This window comes from Aythya ferina (genome assembly GCF_964211825.1).
Source record: "Aythya ferina genome assembly, chromosome: 1".
In the NCBI taxonomy this organism is placed as follows: Eukaryota; Metazoa; Chordata; class Aves; order Anseriformes; family Anatidae; genus Aythya; species Aythya ferina.
Window position 1 is genome coordinate 148,863,853 of NC_140296.1, and position 20,730 is coordinate 148,884,582.

General features: G+C 40.7%; 2 protein-coding genes across 2 annotated transcripts in view; one reads left to right on the forward strand and one right to left on the reverse strand.

Annotated features, from left to right (window-relative positions):
- Positions 1-20,730, reverse strand: part of LOC311443188 (uncharacterized protein) — a 289,234-nt gene that overhangs the window by 235,984 nt on the left and 32,520 nt on the right. The window contains exon 2 of the mRNA XM_084533165.1: positions 5,784-5,881. The gene's annotated coding sequence lies outside the window, so the exon portion shown is untranslated. The remainder of the gene's footprint in view (positions 1-5,783; positions 5,882-20,730) is intronic.
- STAB2 (stabilin 2) overlaps positions 1-20,730 on the forward strand; it is an 85,688-nt gene that overhangs the window by 17,959 nt on the left and 46,999 nt on the right. Inside the window, exons 10-23 of the mRNA XM_084533113.1 lie at positions 4,268-4,401; positions 7,078-7,160; positions 7,880-8,029; positions 9,302-9,445; positions 10,192-10,254; positions 10,347-10,466; positions 11,164-11,217; positions 12,368-12,448; positions 13,294-13,446; positions 15,826-15,888; positions 16,696-16,779; positions 18,288-18,374; positions 18,884-18,995; positions 20,240-20,420. Coding sequence (XP_084389239.1) covers positions 4,268-4,401; positions 7,078-7,160; positions 7,880-8,029; positions 9,302-9,445; positions 10,192-10,254; positions 10,347-10,466; positions 11,164-11,217; positions 12,368-12,448; positions 13,294-13,446; positions 15,826-15,888; positions 16,696-16,779; positions 18,288-18,374; positions 18,884-18,995; positions 20,240-20,420 — 1,509 coding nt within the window. The remainder of the gene's footprint in view (positions 1-4,267; positions 4,402-7,077; positions 7,161-7,879; positions 8,030-9,301; positions 9,446-10,191; positions 10,255-10,346; positions 10,467-11,163; positions 11,218-12,367; positions 12,449-13,293; positions 13,447-15,825; positions 15,889-16,695; positions 16,780-18,287; positions 18,375-18,883; positions 18,996-20,239; positions 20,421-20,730) is intronic.

Sequence of the window (20,730 nt, forward strand, 5' to 3'; positions counted from 1 at the left end):
CCCTGTCTCATTTCCGCAGCATATTGTAGTACTCAAAAGTACACTTGGCTGCTGCAGCACACCAGCAGAGCCAGGTGTAAAACTTTAAAGATCGGAGAGTATTTCTATGTGAAATTAAGACTAAAATGCTAATTTTCATGAGTTGAAAGATTAAAAACAAATTCCACAGCACACAAATCAGCACCTTTCCTTCCTACAGCATCACTTTTTCACTGTTGCAACTTAATTTTCAACAGATGTTTTTGTTTTGTTTTTTAATTTTAAAATTTATGACAGTAAAAATGTATGACTTGTTACTGAAAAAAAGCAAACAAATGCCTTGCATGTCATTTATTTAATGACCTTTAACAGCAAAAATAAAACAGAAGAAAGTTTTAATATGATTTGAATCCCACTCCTATCTACTTGGCAAAAAGAGAAACTGTACTGAATAATTTCCAGTTAAGGTGAATCCATTTACAAAATAGGAAATTTGCAAAGAAAATAATTAGCAAATGTGAACACATTAAATTGTTTCTGATACATGTAAAAGTATTTTGGCTGCAGCCCAGATTTTAAATGTATTTGGGGTTAGGGAGGGGGGGTTCTGTGGATATGCTTTTGCAGTTTTTTGCTTGGTTGGTTTTCAAACTTCTAAAACAAAGAGCTGTAGTGAGTCCACAAACCCAAGTTTATTCCCTTCCATTTATTTTAGTTTTTAAATGACTTCCCACATATTGTTGCTTCTGATTTCTCCAGAATCAAATTATTTGTACTTACATAAACATGTAGAAAACACAAATGTTTAAAGTTTATGAACATAACAAAGCAACCTCTTGGAAAATCAAGATCGTCTCTGTTTCTTCTCCTAAATAGATCTTTTCTGAATGAGTGCTGAGACTTTCCATAGCGCTGCTTCAGCAAGGAATTAGGTACAGCCTTGCCCAGAAACTATGAAGCTTCAGCTGGTGCAGAATTACATTGAATGTTAGACTGTAACTTCTCTGGTTTCCAAGCTGAACAAGCTTTCCCTCAGCTGATCTCCCTTTATTTTCTTTTCAAATTCCACTATAATTTTTACTCTGACTCTGTCTTCAGCGTAGAAATTAGTAGCTTCATAAAGAAAACCCCCCTTTTTAAAATAGATTAAAATAAATGGAGATGGAAAGCTGAGCTTCCCTTTTCCAGAAAGATATAATTCTGCTCCTCTTCTTAGGTAAACTCAAGTTGTAGCAGCTCCCCAGTCTTTTTCCTATGCTGTCCATGCATCGTATCATGAGAACAAACAACTCAGTTTAAATCGTCCAGCAAGACTTTTTTATAAATCTGTTCCTCTTCAGAGACACCCAGCCCTTGTAGTACACAACGCATTCAAAGCAAAACCTGTCCGGCCATACACAGTATGAGTTGTAAACCAGACCCTCCAGGCAAACTAAGACAAAATCAATGTAGACAACTACCTAGCTGGTCCTTCCTTATCCCAACCACACAGAGTAAATGACTGCACTGAAGAGGGTGAGATGGTAGTCAGGTTGAAGGCCTCAAGCCCCTGAGATAAGTGCTACTCTGTACTTGCTAAATGCTTTCCTTTGAAGACAAATCCAAACCATGTTACTGGGCTCATACTCTCTTATAAGCAGTATTTTCCTCAGAAAATTAATTTCAAACTAGGTAGGTATTTCTGCAGTTCATTGTACCCCTGGAAGTGATAGCCAAAAATTTAGTGTTTAACCTCTCTCTTCTTTTATGGTTGTTTGCTGAAAAAGAGAGATTTATTTTGAAACCTTGATCTAATTTGTTCAGTATTTCAAGGGTGGTTTCTTTTTTTTCTATTAAACCGCTCCTCAGCTTCTTTAAGGCCTCAGGTTTTCCTTCTCCACTCAGAAGTGAAGGGGCTACGTACATCAGTATAGTGATATTTACCCCATCAGTCTCCACCACCACAGAAGAAAGGGGTCAGCCCCCAAGGAGGAATTGCTTCTACCTCCCAGCCCCAAACCCTTCATCAGGGCTGCAGTCTTACCCTCTACCCAAGAGATCCCCTTAAAAAGAAGGTGGCTCACCATCCAAGTTGCATTCTAACAAGTTACAATGCTTCTAGGCTGCTATTTTTACCCATGACCAGAAAGAATAAAAGCTTGAGCCTCCTGGCCAAAATCCTAGCTTATATCCCCCAAGTACATATGCAACCTCATCAGTTTGCAGGGACTGTGGAGATTTTAGAATAAGATTGCTATCATCAAGAAAATAGCTATGGTAAAGACTACTTCCATGCAGACATGAGAACTAACATAGCAAACAGGAGTTAACTTGGCATCAGGTTGATACTTCTGTGATTGACAAATCTGTGTACGTAACAGCCAGCACATGGAAATGGTTAGGTCATTAGTTATATAAAGGAGATTTTTCAGTTGTGTGGAATAATGTTTGATACCTAAAAATATATATAGTTTGATACTAAAAATAATAATAATTAAAAAGTCCACATGGATGTGTCATTATGGATAGGGCTTACATAAATACTGAACATGCTGGAGACTTGATTAGGAAAAGTATTATTAAAAGCCAACGTTTGGCAACACAGTTGTTTAGCCAAATATAGTTGTTTAGCCTCCTAAATATAGTTAGAATTTCTTTCTGTGCATGCTACATGTTGACAAGTGCCCGCTTTAATTTTAGCCCTGGAGATGAGTAAATCACAGAGCTGACACTTCCAGCTCATCCCCTAGGTGCAGCATTTCTGAAGGGTGCAACAGAAATTGCTAACTGGCAAAAACTGCAGGTGTTGGTAGCTGCTCACTCTGAGGCAGGCTTCAAGAGCCCAGATTTTCAGAAAGTACTGATCACCTCTCCTTGTCCATAGCCAGGCTGACACAAGGTCGAGGCACATGCAAGGTCAGTTGCTTGTTGAAAATCACAACCACTTGTACCCATCAGCACCTAATACAAGCACGCATCAACCCTGTCAACGACCAACAATTTCTTCCCCACCTCTCTTGAACACTGAGCTTTTCATGGCTTTTAAGTCCAATTTTCATGTGTTTCCTCCCTTATGAGATGGAAAATGACAGGTTGACACTCAGGGTTGCTTTTCCATAAATTTCCTTTAGATTTTCCCTTGGCTGCAACACATCACCCTAAACACAGCCCACCTCCAGGCTGCAAGGCTGTTGAGTTCTTCTCAAGGTTTTGCCCATCACTCATCTGGGCAACACAACCCAAGGCTGCCCTGGAAGTACATAGGGCTGGGTCTACCACACATCACTGACACCGCTCACAGGCTGGCATCCCCATGGGACAGCCAGGGTGTCACAGATGACGTGCTCTTGCCAGTACAGACACAGCAGCAGCACAACTTATACATCGAAAGAAGCATGAGATTTCATGCTTCTGCAGCTTCAGAAGAAAGATAATGTTAAAATACCAGTGTCATTGCCCAAAACGGTTGTGTTGCTTAAAAGTCATTGTAACACATTCAATCACTTTGCTTTATTGAAAGGACTGACACCCCTGCCACATCTTTTCTATGAGCTGCCACCACCCCCTTTATATGTAACCACCATTACTCCTGCCAAGCCACCAGGAGTGACTGGAGGCTTAAAGCTTTACATCACCTCCCCACTGCTGTGGGGGTGACACCTCACACCGTTCCACCACAGCCTCTCCTTGCCCATGGGCAGGCAGGCTCCATGGCTTGCTGGGCTTCAGTGACCATCACATTCAGGAACCCCAAAGGGGATGGGAGGCCCCACACTGCACCATGGCCAAGGGCATCACGTAGCCAGAGCCCCCTGTCAAAAAGGCCCTGCAAGACAGACACCACCAACACACCAGTGCCCAGCTGACAGAAGGACATCATGTCAGGCAAGTGGCCACCACGCTTCCCTACACACCTGCATGTATAACACACTGAGCCACTGCTCACACAGCTATAATTCTTTAAATAGCTGGGATTTAAGGGCACTCTTACTGCAAAGTAATGCAGTTTCACATTCATCACACTGCTGAGTCAAGGTTTGATGTAAGTCACAGAAGTGGCTACATGAGCAAGGGAAATTTACAGCTAGCAATTAATATCATTACCCATTAAATGACAAAACGCATACACCATCCCACTACCAGCTGTTACCTTACAGCATGCTGAAGGAAAGATGCAAAACTAAAATGCATTATTGTTCCTGAATAAGCCTTCAGAGAAGTAGTTAATAACACCTGGAGCGTGCTTAGCCAGAGCCTTACTGACCCCACAGTGCATCAACACACAGCTAAAGTGACAATCCCTTCACAGGTGTACATGCCAGAGGGGCTTTGTGGGGAACGGGTTTGTGTGCTACGGAAGCATCATGGAGCGCCTCCAAGACCTGAACACTGAAGTGGGAGGACGGTGGCAAGGCAAGCTGACATCTGCCTTATCACTCATGGGTAAGTGAGCACACGGTCACCTCCTGCCCTGTCTTCCTCACCACATCCCTGGCAGCAGGATCGTGCCACCAATGGCATGACACAGTGCACACTGACCACCACAGGCTCCCTCTGGCCACTTAGAGCTGCCTTGGCTCACCACGTTAAGCAATCTCCAAAAATTTCCAAGCAGAAGTGCTAAATATGCTCCCATGATTCCTCACACATGATTTGGTACGACCAGTGGGTTTTGCCCCATAGGATAAAATCCTCTCCATCCCTAGCCCCATTGCTTTGGATAACTGATATTTAATAGAGAACAAAGCACGGGAATCCACCAAAACATCACAGTTACCAGCTGGGTCCCTCTTTTCCAGCCATCAACAGTGGCATTGCTTTCACCAGGAAAAAGTAGAGTGGAGAGGGGAAGAAACCATCACTATCCAGTCTTTGTCACCCTCAGGACCTCCCTTCTGATCCACCCTAGAGCACCTTGGCCGCAGCTGGGGGACAGGTATCTCCAGGTTTCTAAATTGTCTGCAGAGAGAGGTGGAGCCCATTATGGCTCATGGATGAGATGTCCACCACCAAAGCACCTGAGATGTCCTGCAGAGCTGCAGGATAGGACTGCCAGCTGCAGAGCAGCCATTTCTCCATCAGAAATTCTGCTTGTATTCGACAAAAATCCTGCTAAACCACAATCCCCCTCAAAGGAGTGTTTCAAACTCAGTGCCTTGGCATTTTCTAACATAAATTTAATCTGTTTTGTTACCCTTGTTTTAGGAAAGTATTTTAATAACATAGTAAGGCATAGAGAAGCAAATTCTTCAGCCACACTTTAGCACATTTGGGGGTTTAATTTTAAATTTAAAACTCATATTATCCCACACTATCTAATAATAAAGTTATATCCATCATGCCATAACACCCAAAGCTGTCATTGGCCTGCATATCATCTAATTGTACAAAGCAGTGATAACATATCAGATAAAAATGATGAAATTCAAGAAATGGGGGGAAAGGTGTTAACTACTTAAATTAGATCATAATGTAAAATCCATTTCCAAGGCAGATCCAAATACTTCCTTTGTAGCTGAATTTTATTATTCAGGACAAATGCAATCCTATAATCAGATGAGCTGCAAATCCTTGGTATTTATGAGGTTTGGAAATGCAACAGGAGAGCAACATAAGGAAATATCCCAGAAAGCACTAAGCAGGAAGGATGGTGGCAGCAGAAGGAATTTCTGATGGCAGGACAAAGATTTTAGAAAACATGCATTTGTACACAGAGCTTTTCCTGGGAAAATAAAGACAAATTATTTGTGAACTCTCAAATAAAATGGTAAAAAAGTATAGGAAAAAAAAAATAAAGGATTCTTTTAGCTAGCTAGATGACTCACCCTCCTCAAAGATGTTCATATCTGTTTACAATTGTGGCACAATAGCAAAGAGGCATCCAAAGAAATGAGTCCAGCCTTTAGGAGTTATTGCAGCCACCCTGTGAAGAGAACAGAACTATCTTTACCACCAGATCTTTATCTTTGCAGTGTCAAAAATTTGAGCCAGGAACAAACACTGCTAGAATCAAGATGGATTTTGGAATTAGATTTACAAATATGAAGAAATCCCTCCTGTTTAATATAATTTGCTTAGTTCTTCTCACTGAGCCCAGCAACTAAGAAAAAAAGGCCCTCAATTACCAACGAGAATAGAGTAAGAATCCTACATAGCTGGCCAAGGAAAAAAAATGGCAATTGCCTTTATATTTAGCACTGAAAACAGATATCCATTGCCTCAGCAGTGAGAGCTAAGTTGAAATTTCTCTGTGTTTCTCCTTCTGTGTCTGAAAAGTGCGTGGCATGCTGAGTGCCACCATTTGTCAACAACAATCCAAATGTTATGTTATTTGGTTAAATTTTGGACTTAAATGTGCCATATGATTCACCAGCCAGCAACTATAAAGACACATTAACTGCATAGGTTATTTTACAGTATATTCACTCCACATTAATGTCTTTCAAAAACTAAGAATATAAAGCAGAATAGTCCAGACAGTGTATTAATTTTAAGATATATCCTGTGGTACAACATACCCATCATGACTATAAAGATGCTTTTTTTTCCCCACTTCTAATTTCAAAACTCTGAGAAAAGAACTGATTATTAGAAATATTTAATGGCTTCAGCTACAGACTCAGTAGTCTTCTCTGTCTGTCTTGGAAATGGAAATACCATCTGGGTAGCAAGCAAACTAATTAACTTGCAGTGCATCAGCTTTTATTTCCAGCTATGTGTTTGCTGATATTTGCATTACCAGCAGGTTGTCAACCACATATCCCTTATCCCATGAAGCCCGAATTGATTTAAATCAGGAAGACATTTCCCTGCAAAAGCACAGCTCTAAAGCAGTGCTGTTTTTGTGGCCATCATCCTGGCTTGCATGCTATGGAATCCAGGGTACTAAAAGCATTCTGAGTATTTTGCCTCATCCTGGGTTTAATACGCAGCAGCACCTGGATTAACATTCCACTGTCTTTCAACAGTTCATCTTCTAGAATCTTAAATTAACATTTCATAATCACAGATACTATAGTTGCTTGTTCTGCCCTTTCATACCTCACACAGAATATAGAGTTCCTTCCTTTAATGAGCTTTTAAATACTCAATTATCTTTTTTTCTCCTCTCCTTATAAGAAAATGTCTATGAATGGCCATTGAGTAACCTGGGACCATTTACCGTGCTTGTACCAACAAACAGGGGACTCAAAGGTATCAATGTAAGTAAACAACAAGAAGGGTTTTGAATGAGAGAGATTTATCTCGCTCAGAAATCTAATCTGCATTGAAAGCACTTTGATTCAACAGATTCAGAACTTTTTGCTGTAGTATACTTCTGGCATACCATTCAAGTCTAGAGACCAGAGACTGTCTTTTTACTATTTGAAATACAAGCAAAATAGTTTGGTGAATCAGAGTAGAATGTAGTCGTGTTTTAAGTGAATTTTGGATTGTCCCACATAGATGTTTGAGGGTTTTTCACTTGAATCAAGAGCTGAATTTTCAACAGGAAGACCTAAAAGTAACCCTTTGTATAAGAGCAATTTTTTTTAAAAGTGCTTTTGCTGGTGGGGTGGTTTGGTTATGGTTTTTTTTTTGTTGTTTGTAGTTTGTTTTTCTGCTTGTTTGTGTGTTTTTTTTGTTTTTGTTTTTTTTTAAAAAAAAGTAGCCTCATTTTAAAGGGCTTAACATACAGGACGTTCCACCAAAGGTCAGGACAACTCTTTGAGGCACTACTTACCACACATGCAGGTACATAGGAATGGAATCTGAACTGAAACCAAGTTCAGACTTTACTTTGTTCAGACTATCACCTCACTTCAGAAGAAAACATTTCATTTCAGAATTTAACAGTTGGAGGAAAAAAACACTATGATTTTTTTATTTATTTAAGATGAATCCTGTATTGAAATACATCTCTTCTCTTCTCTTCTTCTAGATAAAGGACCTTCTGAGCAATAAACTGAAAGCACAGTACTTTGTGAAACTCCATATAATTGCTGGTCAATTGGATACCAGTAGCTTGAATAATACTAATGTAATATATACTTTGACTGGCAAGTCAGGAGAGATATCAAGGGGAGAAAAGGTAAGTGGCCTTCCAGCAAGGATACTACTTCACTGTTTTAATTCAAAACATCTAATTGACGTTTAATTCAAAACATCAGTATAAATCATCTTTCCTCTGTGAGCCATCAGGCTCACTTAACTTAAAACCTCACTGGCAACAAAATCAGTGAAAACAAAAGTTACTTTTAGAATTGCATCATTGCTGAGTAACTACAGCTCTAAAATGTAGAGTAATACAGCTCATGTTAAGTCATCTTAAATCTGCTGACATAGCCAACAGAGCTAGAGGGGACATTTTAGCCATCAGAGCTAAAAGGGGCATTAAAAGAGCACAAAAACTATGAGGTGGTGTGGGGAGGTAAAAGCCCAGATCTTATGCTGGAAACGCCGTGTTCAGCTCACACAGAGCAAGCACTGACTGCATTGTAGATCCCACCTTCCACTGAGTATCAGCCTGGGCATCCTTTGAACAATGCAGGAAATAGAAGTCTTCAACATAAATAAAATTCACGTGGCAATTTATCATGAAAAATGTGGGATAAAGTTCAACACAAGCCTGTCTATTTGATGTTAGCAAACATTAGGGCAGTCTGATGCCATGGTTTCAAAAATGTATTCTCTACAGCTGTTATAACAGATTTTATTAGATTTTTTAAGAGCTATTGTTCTTGGTCCACTAAATATCTGTTAATGGCTTGAGCCTGTGTAAGGGCTAAAATAAAGTACTTCTCATGTTTTCTAGTAAATCAGTGACATCTAAGAAAAGAGATCTATTGTATTTCTTTAATGAGCATACATTCCATTTGTAACAGGAAAATATTATTGCTGTCTGAGGCCTGCTAGCTTCCTGCAGGCTTCAGAACAGTGCACAATCAGCAACATTTTGTTGTTTTAAATATACATATAATATAAGGAAATGGTTTGTAGTCCCTTAAGATTATGGGAGTTGACCCATTCACTGCAATCACATTTTAAATCATTTCCTCCCAGATTTTTATTATTAAGAGTCATCAGAGTTCTCTCAGGTATGCTGCTAACAGCTCACTCCCCCATACCTGCTTCTCTGCCAAACTTTGCTGTTCTGAAACAAAATAACATAGTTCCAATCCAAATTCAAAGGATTGTTTTCCATTTCCTTGATAGGCATTGGAAGCAACCTTTAGCCTCCCCAGATTTAAATGGCCCAGATGTTGGCGATGGCAGCAGCTGTTAGATATTATTCAACATGCATACTCCACCTGTTGTCATTCCACGATAAAGAGCTCACTACTCACTGTCTGTCTTCTTTCAGGATAATCAACTAAGAATTAGAATCCAGGGGGGAAAGAGGAAAGGAAAACTTTTACAGGGTGATATTATTGCTTCCAATGGAATTTTGCACATTGTTGACAAATCCATGGACAACATAGAGCCAACATTTGAAAGCAACAAAGAGGTGAGACGTATGCTATACACATACAGTGTTGGACTTTCTTTTACAACAGTTTTACATTCATTTAATGCAAAGGAGTGTGACTAACAGCAGCTAGACAAACTACTGAGACAATGCACATCAACTCAGAGAAACTACCTTCAAGGTGGAAAGTAGCAATACAGTTTCTAAGGTAGACAGACACTTGTTCTTTTGCCAAGCTGGTCCACAGACAAGGTTGTACTCACTGCATTTGAGCTGTTCATTCATAATCAGTACATTTCACTGAATAGAACAACCTAGAACAAGGAACATTTGGACAGATTCCAGGCAAAACTTGTATTCAAACCAGCACACACATACACAGACGCCCCAAAGGCTAAAATTACAAAAACTTATAATTTGGGATGCTTTGGGATTTTTAGTGCCCAGCTTAGTATTCACCATTTACGTGCTGTTTTTGTGAATATTTTCTCCCTCTGCCCTTTTTCATTGAGAATGCAAAAATAATAACACACACATTTATATGTTCTGTGCCCACACAGTATTTCAGAACAATGACAAACTCTAACTCTAAGCCAGCATTGCATGAAGACTAGAAGACTGTACCACCTCAGTTGTTTCCAAACAGCACATCCACACGAAGACACAAATATATTCAGATCTCTAATAACTGAGAGCCATAGAGTAATTCAAAAACTGTCTTATAAGAACTGCCATTCATTTTAAGTAACCCAACTAAAATAAATCTTATGTTCATCTTATTTTAGGAAACCATAATGTCAGTGCTTCAAGATAATGGAAAATACAGCCAATTCACATCTTTGATAGAGGTAACGATTCAGAAAAGCAATTCCATACAATTATTTCAGGATCTTTTCCAAAATTAATATGTAATTTCACTTTTATTTGTAAACCTAAACAGAAAACTGGCCTGGGAATGGATTTACAGCAGGAGAACAGACCTTACACAGTCTTCGTTCCAAGTAATGGAGCTCTGAATAATATGAAAGCTGAGGCTATGGATTACCTGCTTTCTGCAGAGGTACAGACTTTCAATAGAGCAAATTGTTCTAAGTAGATATGTGAGTGGAATATAAAGTAGATGCATACATATGTAGTATTCCAGCTTTAGCATTCATTTAACTTAAGGAGATCAAGGCTTAAGCTATCTAACAAAGATCAGGAATATACTACAGAGGAATAAGATTTGGGGCCTACCATCATATGAAGTGATGCCAAGGCCCCCGCACCAGGTCCCTGCTCACTTGCTGTTGTCCTGACAGCCCAGCCCTGATGGCTGCCTGGCAAAGACCCAAACTCTGCCACAGGAGGCATCACCCCTGTTGGGAATGATCAATGGCAGTAGGTGCCACAGGGGCCCTACTGATTGGGGTTGCTACTGGTAGAAGGACCTCAGCATCACGTCCCCTGGGTACTCCCTGCCTCTGCCAGTGGACACACAATTCGATGAGGGCTGAGAGGAGGGAGTGCTTTTGTTCTGGGGAAACCAGGGATGGCTTGTAGCATGTGAAAGGCCCATGCTGAAAAAGAAAAAAAAAAAAAAAAGACAGGGGGACAAGGGCATGGACTGGCAGGACACGTGCCATGAGCTGAGCACCACCACTGACTCAGAAGTTTCCAGCTTCAGCTGGTGACCTCATGCCCATGCCCTCTCATGGGCCAGGTTGTGTTTGCCTTACTCATGCTGGGCTAAGAAGTCCTCTTTCTCATTTTTGCAGGGTTCATGGAAGCTGCTGGAGCTAGTCCGATATCACATTGTTTCCAATGCTGAGGTGAGTGTGGATGATTTACTGGCTCAGGGGCATTAACAGCATTTTCAGATCTTTTGCCACTCTGAAGGCAGTGGTTTTCAAAAAATGACATCCACTCAGTGCACCCCACAGCAAGGCTTCAAAGGAGGGCAGCAGTGCCTTTGCTAAAGGTAGTCACACCTAAAGGCCCCTAACAGAGAACACAAGCCTTTTACCCCAGGCCTACCAACCTAAGTAAAACCCTGGCAGGAGACATGGGGTAGTTCTCAAATCATGACAAATAAAAAACGTTGTGTAACACTAATGTGTTCCATGCATGGAACTATTTCTACTTTTAAATATACCTTTTGGTATATTGAGAGGCTTGGCCCATGCAGTAAAATATAAGTATATATATATATAAATATGTATATATACACACACACATGCACAAAGGCATCCTGAACCTGTTGGGGGTGCTGTCAGCCTAGTAGGGCTGCAGGAAGGATTAGCAGGAAGAGAAGACTTGCTATTGAAATAAAGCGCTCTCTGATCCAATTCTGCAAAGATTAGCATCTGTCTTCCATTTATCAGAGAGAGGTGGTTTTGTTATCTTCTAAAAAAGCTCCCTGTATTTTTATTCCTTTCTGTGCTGGAAACAAAAAGCAAAAAAGCAGAAGCCATCAACCTCACCACCACCTGAAGCTGGAAGAGGGTGAAGCTCATTCCCACCTCAGCCCCTGCTTTGAGGAAGGAAGGACGTGCTCACGAATCCTCACAGACAGGGCCCAAGGCAAAGGTCACCCTCTGTCCACAGCACAAGACCCACGCACCCCTGCACAGGATATCAGTACTGCCATTTCCATGACAGTCTAAGGATGCAAACAGGACTATTTTTAGGGAGAGGCGATAACTTTACTTAAACTGAATGCTATAGATAAGAGGTAATATTAATGTACTTTTGAGCAACAAGCTGTTCAGATGCAGCAAGCTCAGCTGAAGTTTAAAATAATCATTCTAACTTCGTTATGCTAACAGTTTAGCCAATGCAAGGCTGCCCACGGGGCTAGGAAAAAAAAATACAGTAATTTGCTCACCCCAAAGATAAAGGTGTTCTTTCTTGTGAAATCCATCTGGACTTGAAAAGAATAATGATGTTACATTTATTTTAATCAACTTATATTCATTTCAGCTAGAGGCTGCCAGCCTCATCTCAATAGAGCACATCCGAAGCATGGCGAAGCAGTTCCTTCACTTTAACAGGACCAGCACTGTAAGTCCAAGGCAGCTTTCGCCTGTGACCAGCTTCCTCTGAGCTTGGCAGCTGTTTTTATGTGGAGGGGAAACAGGGAGGCTGGGAGGAACATCAGAGAAATTACTTGCTGTAATGAGGCAGAAATTTCCAGCCTGCCATACCCAGAAACTGCTAGAGACTAGTACTGTAAAGGGTATAGGGCAAATGACTGGTACGTAAGGACAGCCTGCAGTCTTTTCTTATGATTAGCCCCAGTACAGGAATGGTCCTTATTTATGCTCTGTCTAGTTTTTGGAATTATTTTAAAGACTTCTCAGTGTGTATATAGATATTTTTCATTCCTTTTAACACTATATTCTCTGATCCTGATGAACACAGTGAGCACTTTTAAAAAGTGTTACTTTGCCAGTTAGTGCTTTTGCTGAAGCAGACTTCTCAGTATATTGAATTCCCTTCTGTTCTTTGCATATTTTAGCCAAAATGTGAACATTCTAGAGAAAATCCCACTTTGCTCCTTTGTCAAAGAGGGCACCACAGAACCCAAGGCTATGTCTGCTTTTACCAGGGTCCTGGAGCCATCAGTGGTCTTCCTATTGGCCAGTCTTTTAGTCACCAGCTCCACAGGATAACAATGCAGATTAAGAGGGAAACGTTAGAGGCCTCTGCCATAGACCAAATAGATACCAAAGAAAATGGACAACTTAGGCATCCTTCTTGCATTACTAAATGGTAAAAAAATCTAGAGTAAATGATTAATTTTACAATTAAAAGTGAGAAATATGACTACAAAAAAAAAAAAAAAAAATTATCAGAAATTGAGAAGCTATAAGCTTTATTATTAATAATAATTTATTGTTTTATAGGGACAAGTCTTGGTGAGCGGAGAAGAAATGGAAGAAACAGACATTGTTGCAAAAAATGGTCGCATTCATACCCTAGCAGGAGTTCTTATCCCACCCACCATCATTCCAATTCTACCACATCGGTGTGATGAGACAAGCAGTCAAATCACAATGGTAAGGGAATTACAAAAAAAATAAAAAAATTAAAAAATAAAAATCAATAGCTTTCAACTACTCCATGTAACATGCATAAAAAATGGAAAATCAGTATACCAATGAAATATAGCCACCTGGTTAGCAGTGCAGCACAGATAATTTTCAAACAGGGCGCTCATTTGAGTACACCCAATATCATTAAGATTCATCTAGTTCCTGCACTAGTCCTTTAAATATGTTGTCTCTGGTCAAGCATTCTCCATCAGTTATTGCATCCCTCTTGTGCATAGAAGTGCACCTTAAGCAATGACAAGTCCCCAGGAAATCTACTTAAGATCCATATTTTAATTTCTACTAACTATGTAGAAAAAGGAATCAAGTTAAAATACCTGATTTAATATCAGTATATGAGAAATCTGTGATTTTCAGAAGCCAAGACTTCTAGCTCTACTTTCTGCCAGTTTTCTTTAAATTAGGATTTATAAAACTATTCTGTATTTCAGTGATTGGATTTCAAAGAGTCACAGAATGTTTGAGGTTGGAGTTGACATATCTTGTTCAGTTTGGTAACACATTACAGGCATTTACACTTGGTAACACACAGATGCTGCTGTTTCTGGTAAGAAGCCCAGGCATCAAACTGAGCTTTTAGTTTGCAGTAAGTGTGGCTCTTGTGAGCACTCACTGGACAGAGTTCAAACACGTATCTGGGCCAGTAACAGTTCTGGTACAATAATGCAGAACAATTACCAGCTGAACTTACAAGAGCCCAGAACCACAGCCTCAAAACAGATTCTCAGCAGAGCTGGACAGCATCAAAATTTGATGAAGAAAACACAAGAGCTGGCAGCAAAGAACTATTACCTCTGGCAGTGACTCAAAAGTGCCACATGCACAATATATCCATAAATCAGGCAGAGCACCAAGCAGCACTGATACCTAGAACACTGCAGTAATTTGAATTCCTTACCAGAAACCTACCTAGAGTCAATTTCTGGCATTGCTCAATCCTCATGTAAGACTGAGAAAAACAACGTAAAGAAAAAATAAATAACACCTGCCACAAAAATGCTTCCTCAAACTCAAGTTAGGCACTTTGTCAGCTTTGAAATTTTCATGCACAGTTAAAAAATAAAGTTTAATATCCAAGGCTTTAAAGCAGAGCACTACTGCCAAGGAGAATACCTGAATGGAACAATGGCTTTGCTATTCTTTGCTGACATTTTGAATCTTGATCATCTCAGAAAACAACAATACCACCTTGTAAATACAACTTGTGGTACCAGAGAGAAGTGACAAGGTTTGTTAAGACCTGGCAATTACACACATCTGCAACAACTGTACATCCCTGAAGGCAGAACTATTACACTAACACACGCATATCCACGCAGCTGCACCTGAATACTGGTAATAACTGCCAGACTCAAAACAGGTTGAAACAGTACAAACGCATTAGTGTCCAGCACTCCTAAAAGCTTAACTGAACAAGAGCACTGCTTATTCATGGTTTCACGAAGCACGCGGGAGGCACTCCAGCTCCTCAGCACGTGCTGAGTGTGGGGACTTGGGCTGACCTCTTGGGCTGACTTAGGATGACCTCTGAAAGGACGTGCTCTGACCACTGGAGCAGCAGCTGTCCTCAGACATCTTCTCTACCTCCTCGCAGAGATCCTCACTCCCACAGCAGACTTGGCGGCAGGGAATATGTATGTGTGCTTTCAGATGCTTCCATGCAAAAATGGTATCTTAGTCTGCTGCTGAATATGGGCAGAGGTCTGAAACAAGACATGGCACAGAAATACAGACACGTTTCCCTGTCCCCATCCTATGGTGTGGCTGTGGGAGAGGAATTCCATCCTCCAGAAGAGGGAGGAGCAGGTACACATCATGGCTGAGACTATCCCAGGTGGAGAAAGGAAGCGATAGGTGATGCTGAGCAGAACTGAGTATCGGGGAGAGCAATGCCATCAGAGGCACTGCTTACATACAAGACAAATTTCAGTTGAGTCTCATATGTAGACAGCATGTACAGATTTGTGGTCTTCCTAGGAAGAAATAAAAATTCTTATAGAAGTTAAATATAGACTGCACCAGATCCTCAGACAATCTTAATTAATGTATTATACCATGTTGAGCAAAGGACACCCATTCATTTGTGACCACGGCTGTCTTCTGTTTAGGAGACTGCCAGGTTCTTTTAAAGACCTGGCAGCCCCCAAAAGCCTTTAAAAGGAGCCAGCAGATATAGCTGCTGTTCAGTTCCAGATCCATGCCGTAACAGTCAAAATTCACAGGAAAGCCATACTTAAAATTTACAATGTCTGTTTTCCATAAGCGTGTGTCTTAGTAGATGGTACAATGCCTTGTCAAATGAAAATCCTTACTGTCTCCATCTAGGGTATCTGTGCAAGCTGTTTCTCACATGCATTGACTCCCTGTCCAGCGGATTCAAAGCCACTCGTAAGTGACATTTCCTGACGTATTCCCCCCACTGTACAAAATGCATAGATTCCTCTGTGTTTTTTGCTGCTCTCCCAATACAGTGAGCAAAAGAACCAGACAGTAACATGAAGAACTGCATAAACATACAAACACAGGCAGTAACTTAAACTCTTTTTGGCAACAATCTGGCATCAGGTAATTTCAGCATTACTTTGCTGTGGCAGGATCCTTCATAGACTTCATAGCAGCTATGACTTTTTTCTCAAGTAAAAGATCTATTTAGGGTATGGTTTGGCAAAAGAGAGAGGTGAGGAATGAGAATTACTATGATTATGCTTTGAGAGTTAGTAAATGAAAAATAGAGGAAGGATACATTTAAATTAGGCCAGACATCTGTTAAAAATTTTCCTTTTGATTAAGCATCCTCCCAGAAGTAACTGTCTGCAGTAGAAGCTTCAGAATGGACTGAAAATCTTCCATCTGCTTCCCTCTAAGAGATGCAAATCTGGCTGCATGTTCCTCCACATCTAAAAATTGAGTCTAGCTGTCACAGGAATTTTATTCCCCATGCTATAAAAATTCACTGGTAATTTGTCCTATATGCCATATTCAGTAATAACCACAGGTAAAAAGGAAAATCATATTATGAAAGAGATGTGTGATTCGATAAATTTTAAAAATGGGAAAATGTGACACTATAACAAGGTGCTTTGTTCCCCAGTTAAATTATGTTTCAATATTAAGACTGCATCACACCACTGTACATTGCTTAGAAATACTAATGCTTCCTTTTTTTTTTTTTTTTTTTTTTTTTGCGTATTTCAGCCTTTCTTAAAGAAGAGATGCATTATTGAAGGCCCAACCTTTCCAAAAACTGGCTGTGCTAGATACTGCAATATAATAACAAAGGTACACAGTTATGGTTCCTTAAGGTGGAATGTATGTACGTTTTGCAATGGGTTGTCTTTTGCATTGTGAACTTTCTTTTTGGAGTAGAGACACATGGAGATGTCCATGTACTTTCCATATCACTTTTCTACAGGTGGCTGAGAGCAAAATGCTTGCCTGTATTCACTCTGCTACCTGAAAGAACTGCTCTCCACAACACATGTTTACATCAGTACCTCCACAATGAGTTTTTTTTAGTTGCCATGTGTTATTGACAGCAACAATCTCATACTAACTGAGAGGTTTTCACATCAGGCTTCCAGCCAAAATGTGATGGTCCCATACAGCTTCACTCATGAAGAACAGCAGAGTGTGGGATCCCCGGTCCCAGCTGTTCCTGTCCCAGGACTTCACGTGCTGTTTGGTAACAATGAAGGGCAAACAATCCCAAAAACTATGCCTCACCTGCTCTGTTTGGCAAGCCTAGTCCTCACAGAAGCCTTTGGCCCGTGGCAGGGGCTTACACCTTCCCTGGCTCCCAGGGCTCCTAAACAGGCTGCATTTGTAAGCTTTGAAAACCTTTTGCTAATTATTTCCTTGAATTACACATGTAAATTAGTTTTTTTTCTCCCTAATACAGTTTCTGTATTTTTGATACATAAGCAGTTCAAGCAGCCAACTCATGAATAGAACAAACAACGCATCCAGGAAAAATTTTTAGGGCTGTGTAATGTTTAAATCCCATATTGATGCACTGGGGGAAGGAGGAAGATCAAAGCAGCATGTCTAGCTTTCACAGCATCTCTCAGGGGTAAAATATCTCTTACAGTTCTCCATCTCAGATGCAGAGGAGACAGACTGACTCAAATTGCACTGCACATCAGCAGGCAAATACGAAAGCACACACAAGTGAACACGCAGATATGTCCGTAATCGGTGACAGGACATGCATATCTAATGCTGATGAATTTGGCAATAGCAATGGAGAGTATGCAGTGGTTTGCCTTGTCCCCCTCTTGGGCTGCCTATACCCCTCCTGGTTTTAACAAAACCACTGCAGACACAGATCAGGTTCAACATAAGACTTTTATGAGCCAGCTACCTCAGCAGGCCTTTGCCAGAGGACTAAAACCAGATGGAGAGATGTCTTTTGTGCTCTGCCTCCACACAAAGGCTCTAGAAAAAAGGGTGCTTTCAATGTGTTGTGCAGTACCTGCCAAGGAAAAGCAACCTTGAAATGGCAGAGTCTGACCCAGATGTAGAGGCCAGGCTCACTCTGGCCTCTTCCAGTCAGCCCAGAAAACAGATTTCATGCCATCTCCCTGTTCCTGCAGATGTGTTTTTTTTGTTTGTTTTTGTTTTTGTTTTTTTCCTTTAGAAACTGCTGCAGCCCCCAGCCCTGATACTAGCCCTGGTGTCTCCCACTAATTGGCCCCCTGTAAATACAGGGTAACTCTGGCTCCACCTGTCCTGCTCGGAACAAAGGATTATTTCAGATGACAGGCAGCAGTATTTGCTTCATTTTGCAGGAACCGAAGTGTTGCAGAGGCTTCTTTGGCCCTAACTGCAGTCCATGCCCAGGAGGTTTCTCCAAACCCTGCTCAGGAAACGGGCAGGTAAGCACAGCATCCTGCATTCACTCAACACTGCAGAGGATAGACTGTCTCCCAGAAGTCCCTGAACTCCTGCATTGCAGGAATTAGGGGCTCCACAAGAGCTGCACACTCCTTTTACATTCAGTGATGGTGTGAATTTCAGGTTCAGCTATTCAGAGGAGGGAAAATGAATCTTCTCCAATTAACAGTTTCACTGGTCCCAATACACGGCACATGTGCAAGGCTGGGGTTAAGTGACCCACTGATGCTTTTACTTTGCACAGTAAAGGGGAACAATCAGGTCACTATTCTTGTTTTTAAACTGCAAAGGAAGGTAGAATACACTGCCACAGAGTATAACTACAAGCACAAGGAAAGCTTTTGCACTGAAAGATTTTTCATTAAAGCTGAGATTCTTCCTAGTAGTCTGTCACAGGCACAGTATGGACAGGCCTACAGTGTCTTCTCAGGGGAGGAATAAAGACTTATTTCAATTTATACATAAAGATCACCTCTCTTTTATATTGCAGTGCATGGATGGCCTGGATGGAAATGGGACCTGTATTTGTGCCGAGGCATTTCAAGGCTCACGCTGCCAGTTCTGCTCAGACCCTGGCAAATATGGACCTCAGTGTGACAAAAGTGAGTACAGCCACACTTCCTCCGCTCAAGATCATGGAATTTTTCTTTGGACCCGTGTAGCACTATGGCAGGAGGTAACTGCTAGATAAATCATCTGTCTAGTAGATAAGCTGGATGTCTCTGGGGCAGGTTCATTTCTTATTTCAAAGGGATACACATAAGCCCAGAGTCAGTGAAAAATCTTCTCACTAGCTGAAGTGAGCTTTCTGTAAGGCTCATTGCTCACTTTATATTGTGTTGTTCCTTTCCTTTCTGTCTCTTTCACATGAGTAATTGAAAAGAAAATCTTGTCTATTCATTGCTGTTCTGCTGTTGCTCACACTTGGAACAGAATCTGCCTACAATGACAAACATATGCAATCTAAGAAAAACTAAATCTATAAACACATTGTTGTTTAGGGACACCTAATAACTATCCCTGCTAAATAATTTCTGATCTTTTGAATAGTTTATAGTTCTAGCTGTCATCTTTTATAAACTGTGTCAAACTATACTGCATTTTAGAGTCTACAGAACAGGTGACATCAAATATATTTATATTCCCTATCTCCATAATTTTTTTTTTAATCTTTTTGCCATTAAACAGCCTGTCATTCAATAAACACAGCTCACTCTAAGGTTTAGAGGTACATGGATAACAATGAAAAACAAGTTCTGTCAGAAGAGGTGGTATTGCCTAAACTCCAGTCCTGGCCAAGCAGTATGTGGTGGATTAACTAGTCGCTACTGGCACTTCTTGGGATTGTAAAAGCCTCACCTACAATGCCCACTGGGCATTGCTATGCCTAGCAGCAGCACTCAACCTATCCATAGCAGTGCCAGTAGGTCTGTGCTGCTACTTTGTGCACTAGTCCAGGCATTTCTGCAGTATGTAATTTGTAGGATTGTGGACTCAGTATCAGAAGGCTTCTTACATTGTTGAAACTACACCAGAAGTTGTGCAGTGAAAAAACTTTTGCCCTGATAGCCTAAAACAGTATTTTTCCCCCTCTCTTTGAAGTACTTTAAATTTCATTGATAGATAAGTGCCCTACAAAGTCACCATAGATTTTAAATAGTTATCTAAAGAAGACACCTGCAAAGACATGGATACAATAAACAGTAAGTCCCCCCGATAAAGAGAGACTAAAAATACAACAGGTTAGATTCTAGAATAAAAGAAGAATTGATTTATAAAAACTGCTATGTAAGGATAGATGCCTTTTCCCACTATTGAACTGCACATTTTATTTTATCTCTGGTAGAGTGCCTCTGCGTCTACGGGAAGTGTGATAACCGAATAGACAGTGACGGGATCTGTCTTCCTGGATCATGCAGAAGTGGATACACTGGGAAACTCTGTGATAAGCCTGTTGTTCCCTGCGAGCCCTCCCTACAGCTTTGCCACGCACATGCAGACTGTCAGCTTAGCAATGGTGCAGTGAGGTAAGTCAGCAACTTGCATCTAATTAATATTAATGAAGATGCGGCTCTTTCCCACTTTCTTGATCAAAACCACACCTTGTAGCAGTACACAAATATCAGCCAATGAACTACTGCTTTGCAGCAAATAAGCATAAATATGCACTGCATCCATCTTCATTTACAAGACAGGAATTAAGAGTTCTCAGTGCCCCCATCCTGTACACTGTACTTACCACCAATCCAATAGATGCACATGGATCTGACCCTTGTCAGAAGGCTGCCTTCCTACTAACAGCTACAAGGGTTCTTTATTTCTGACCTACCCTTAGTG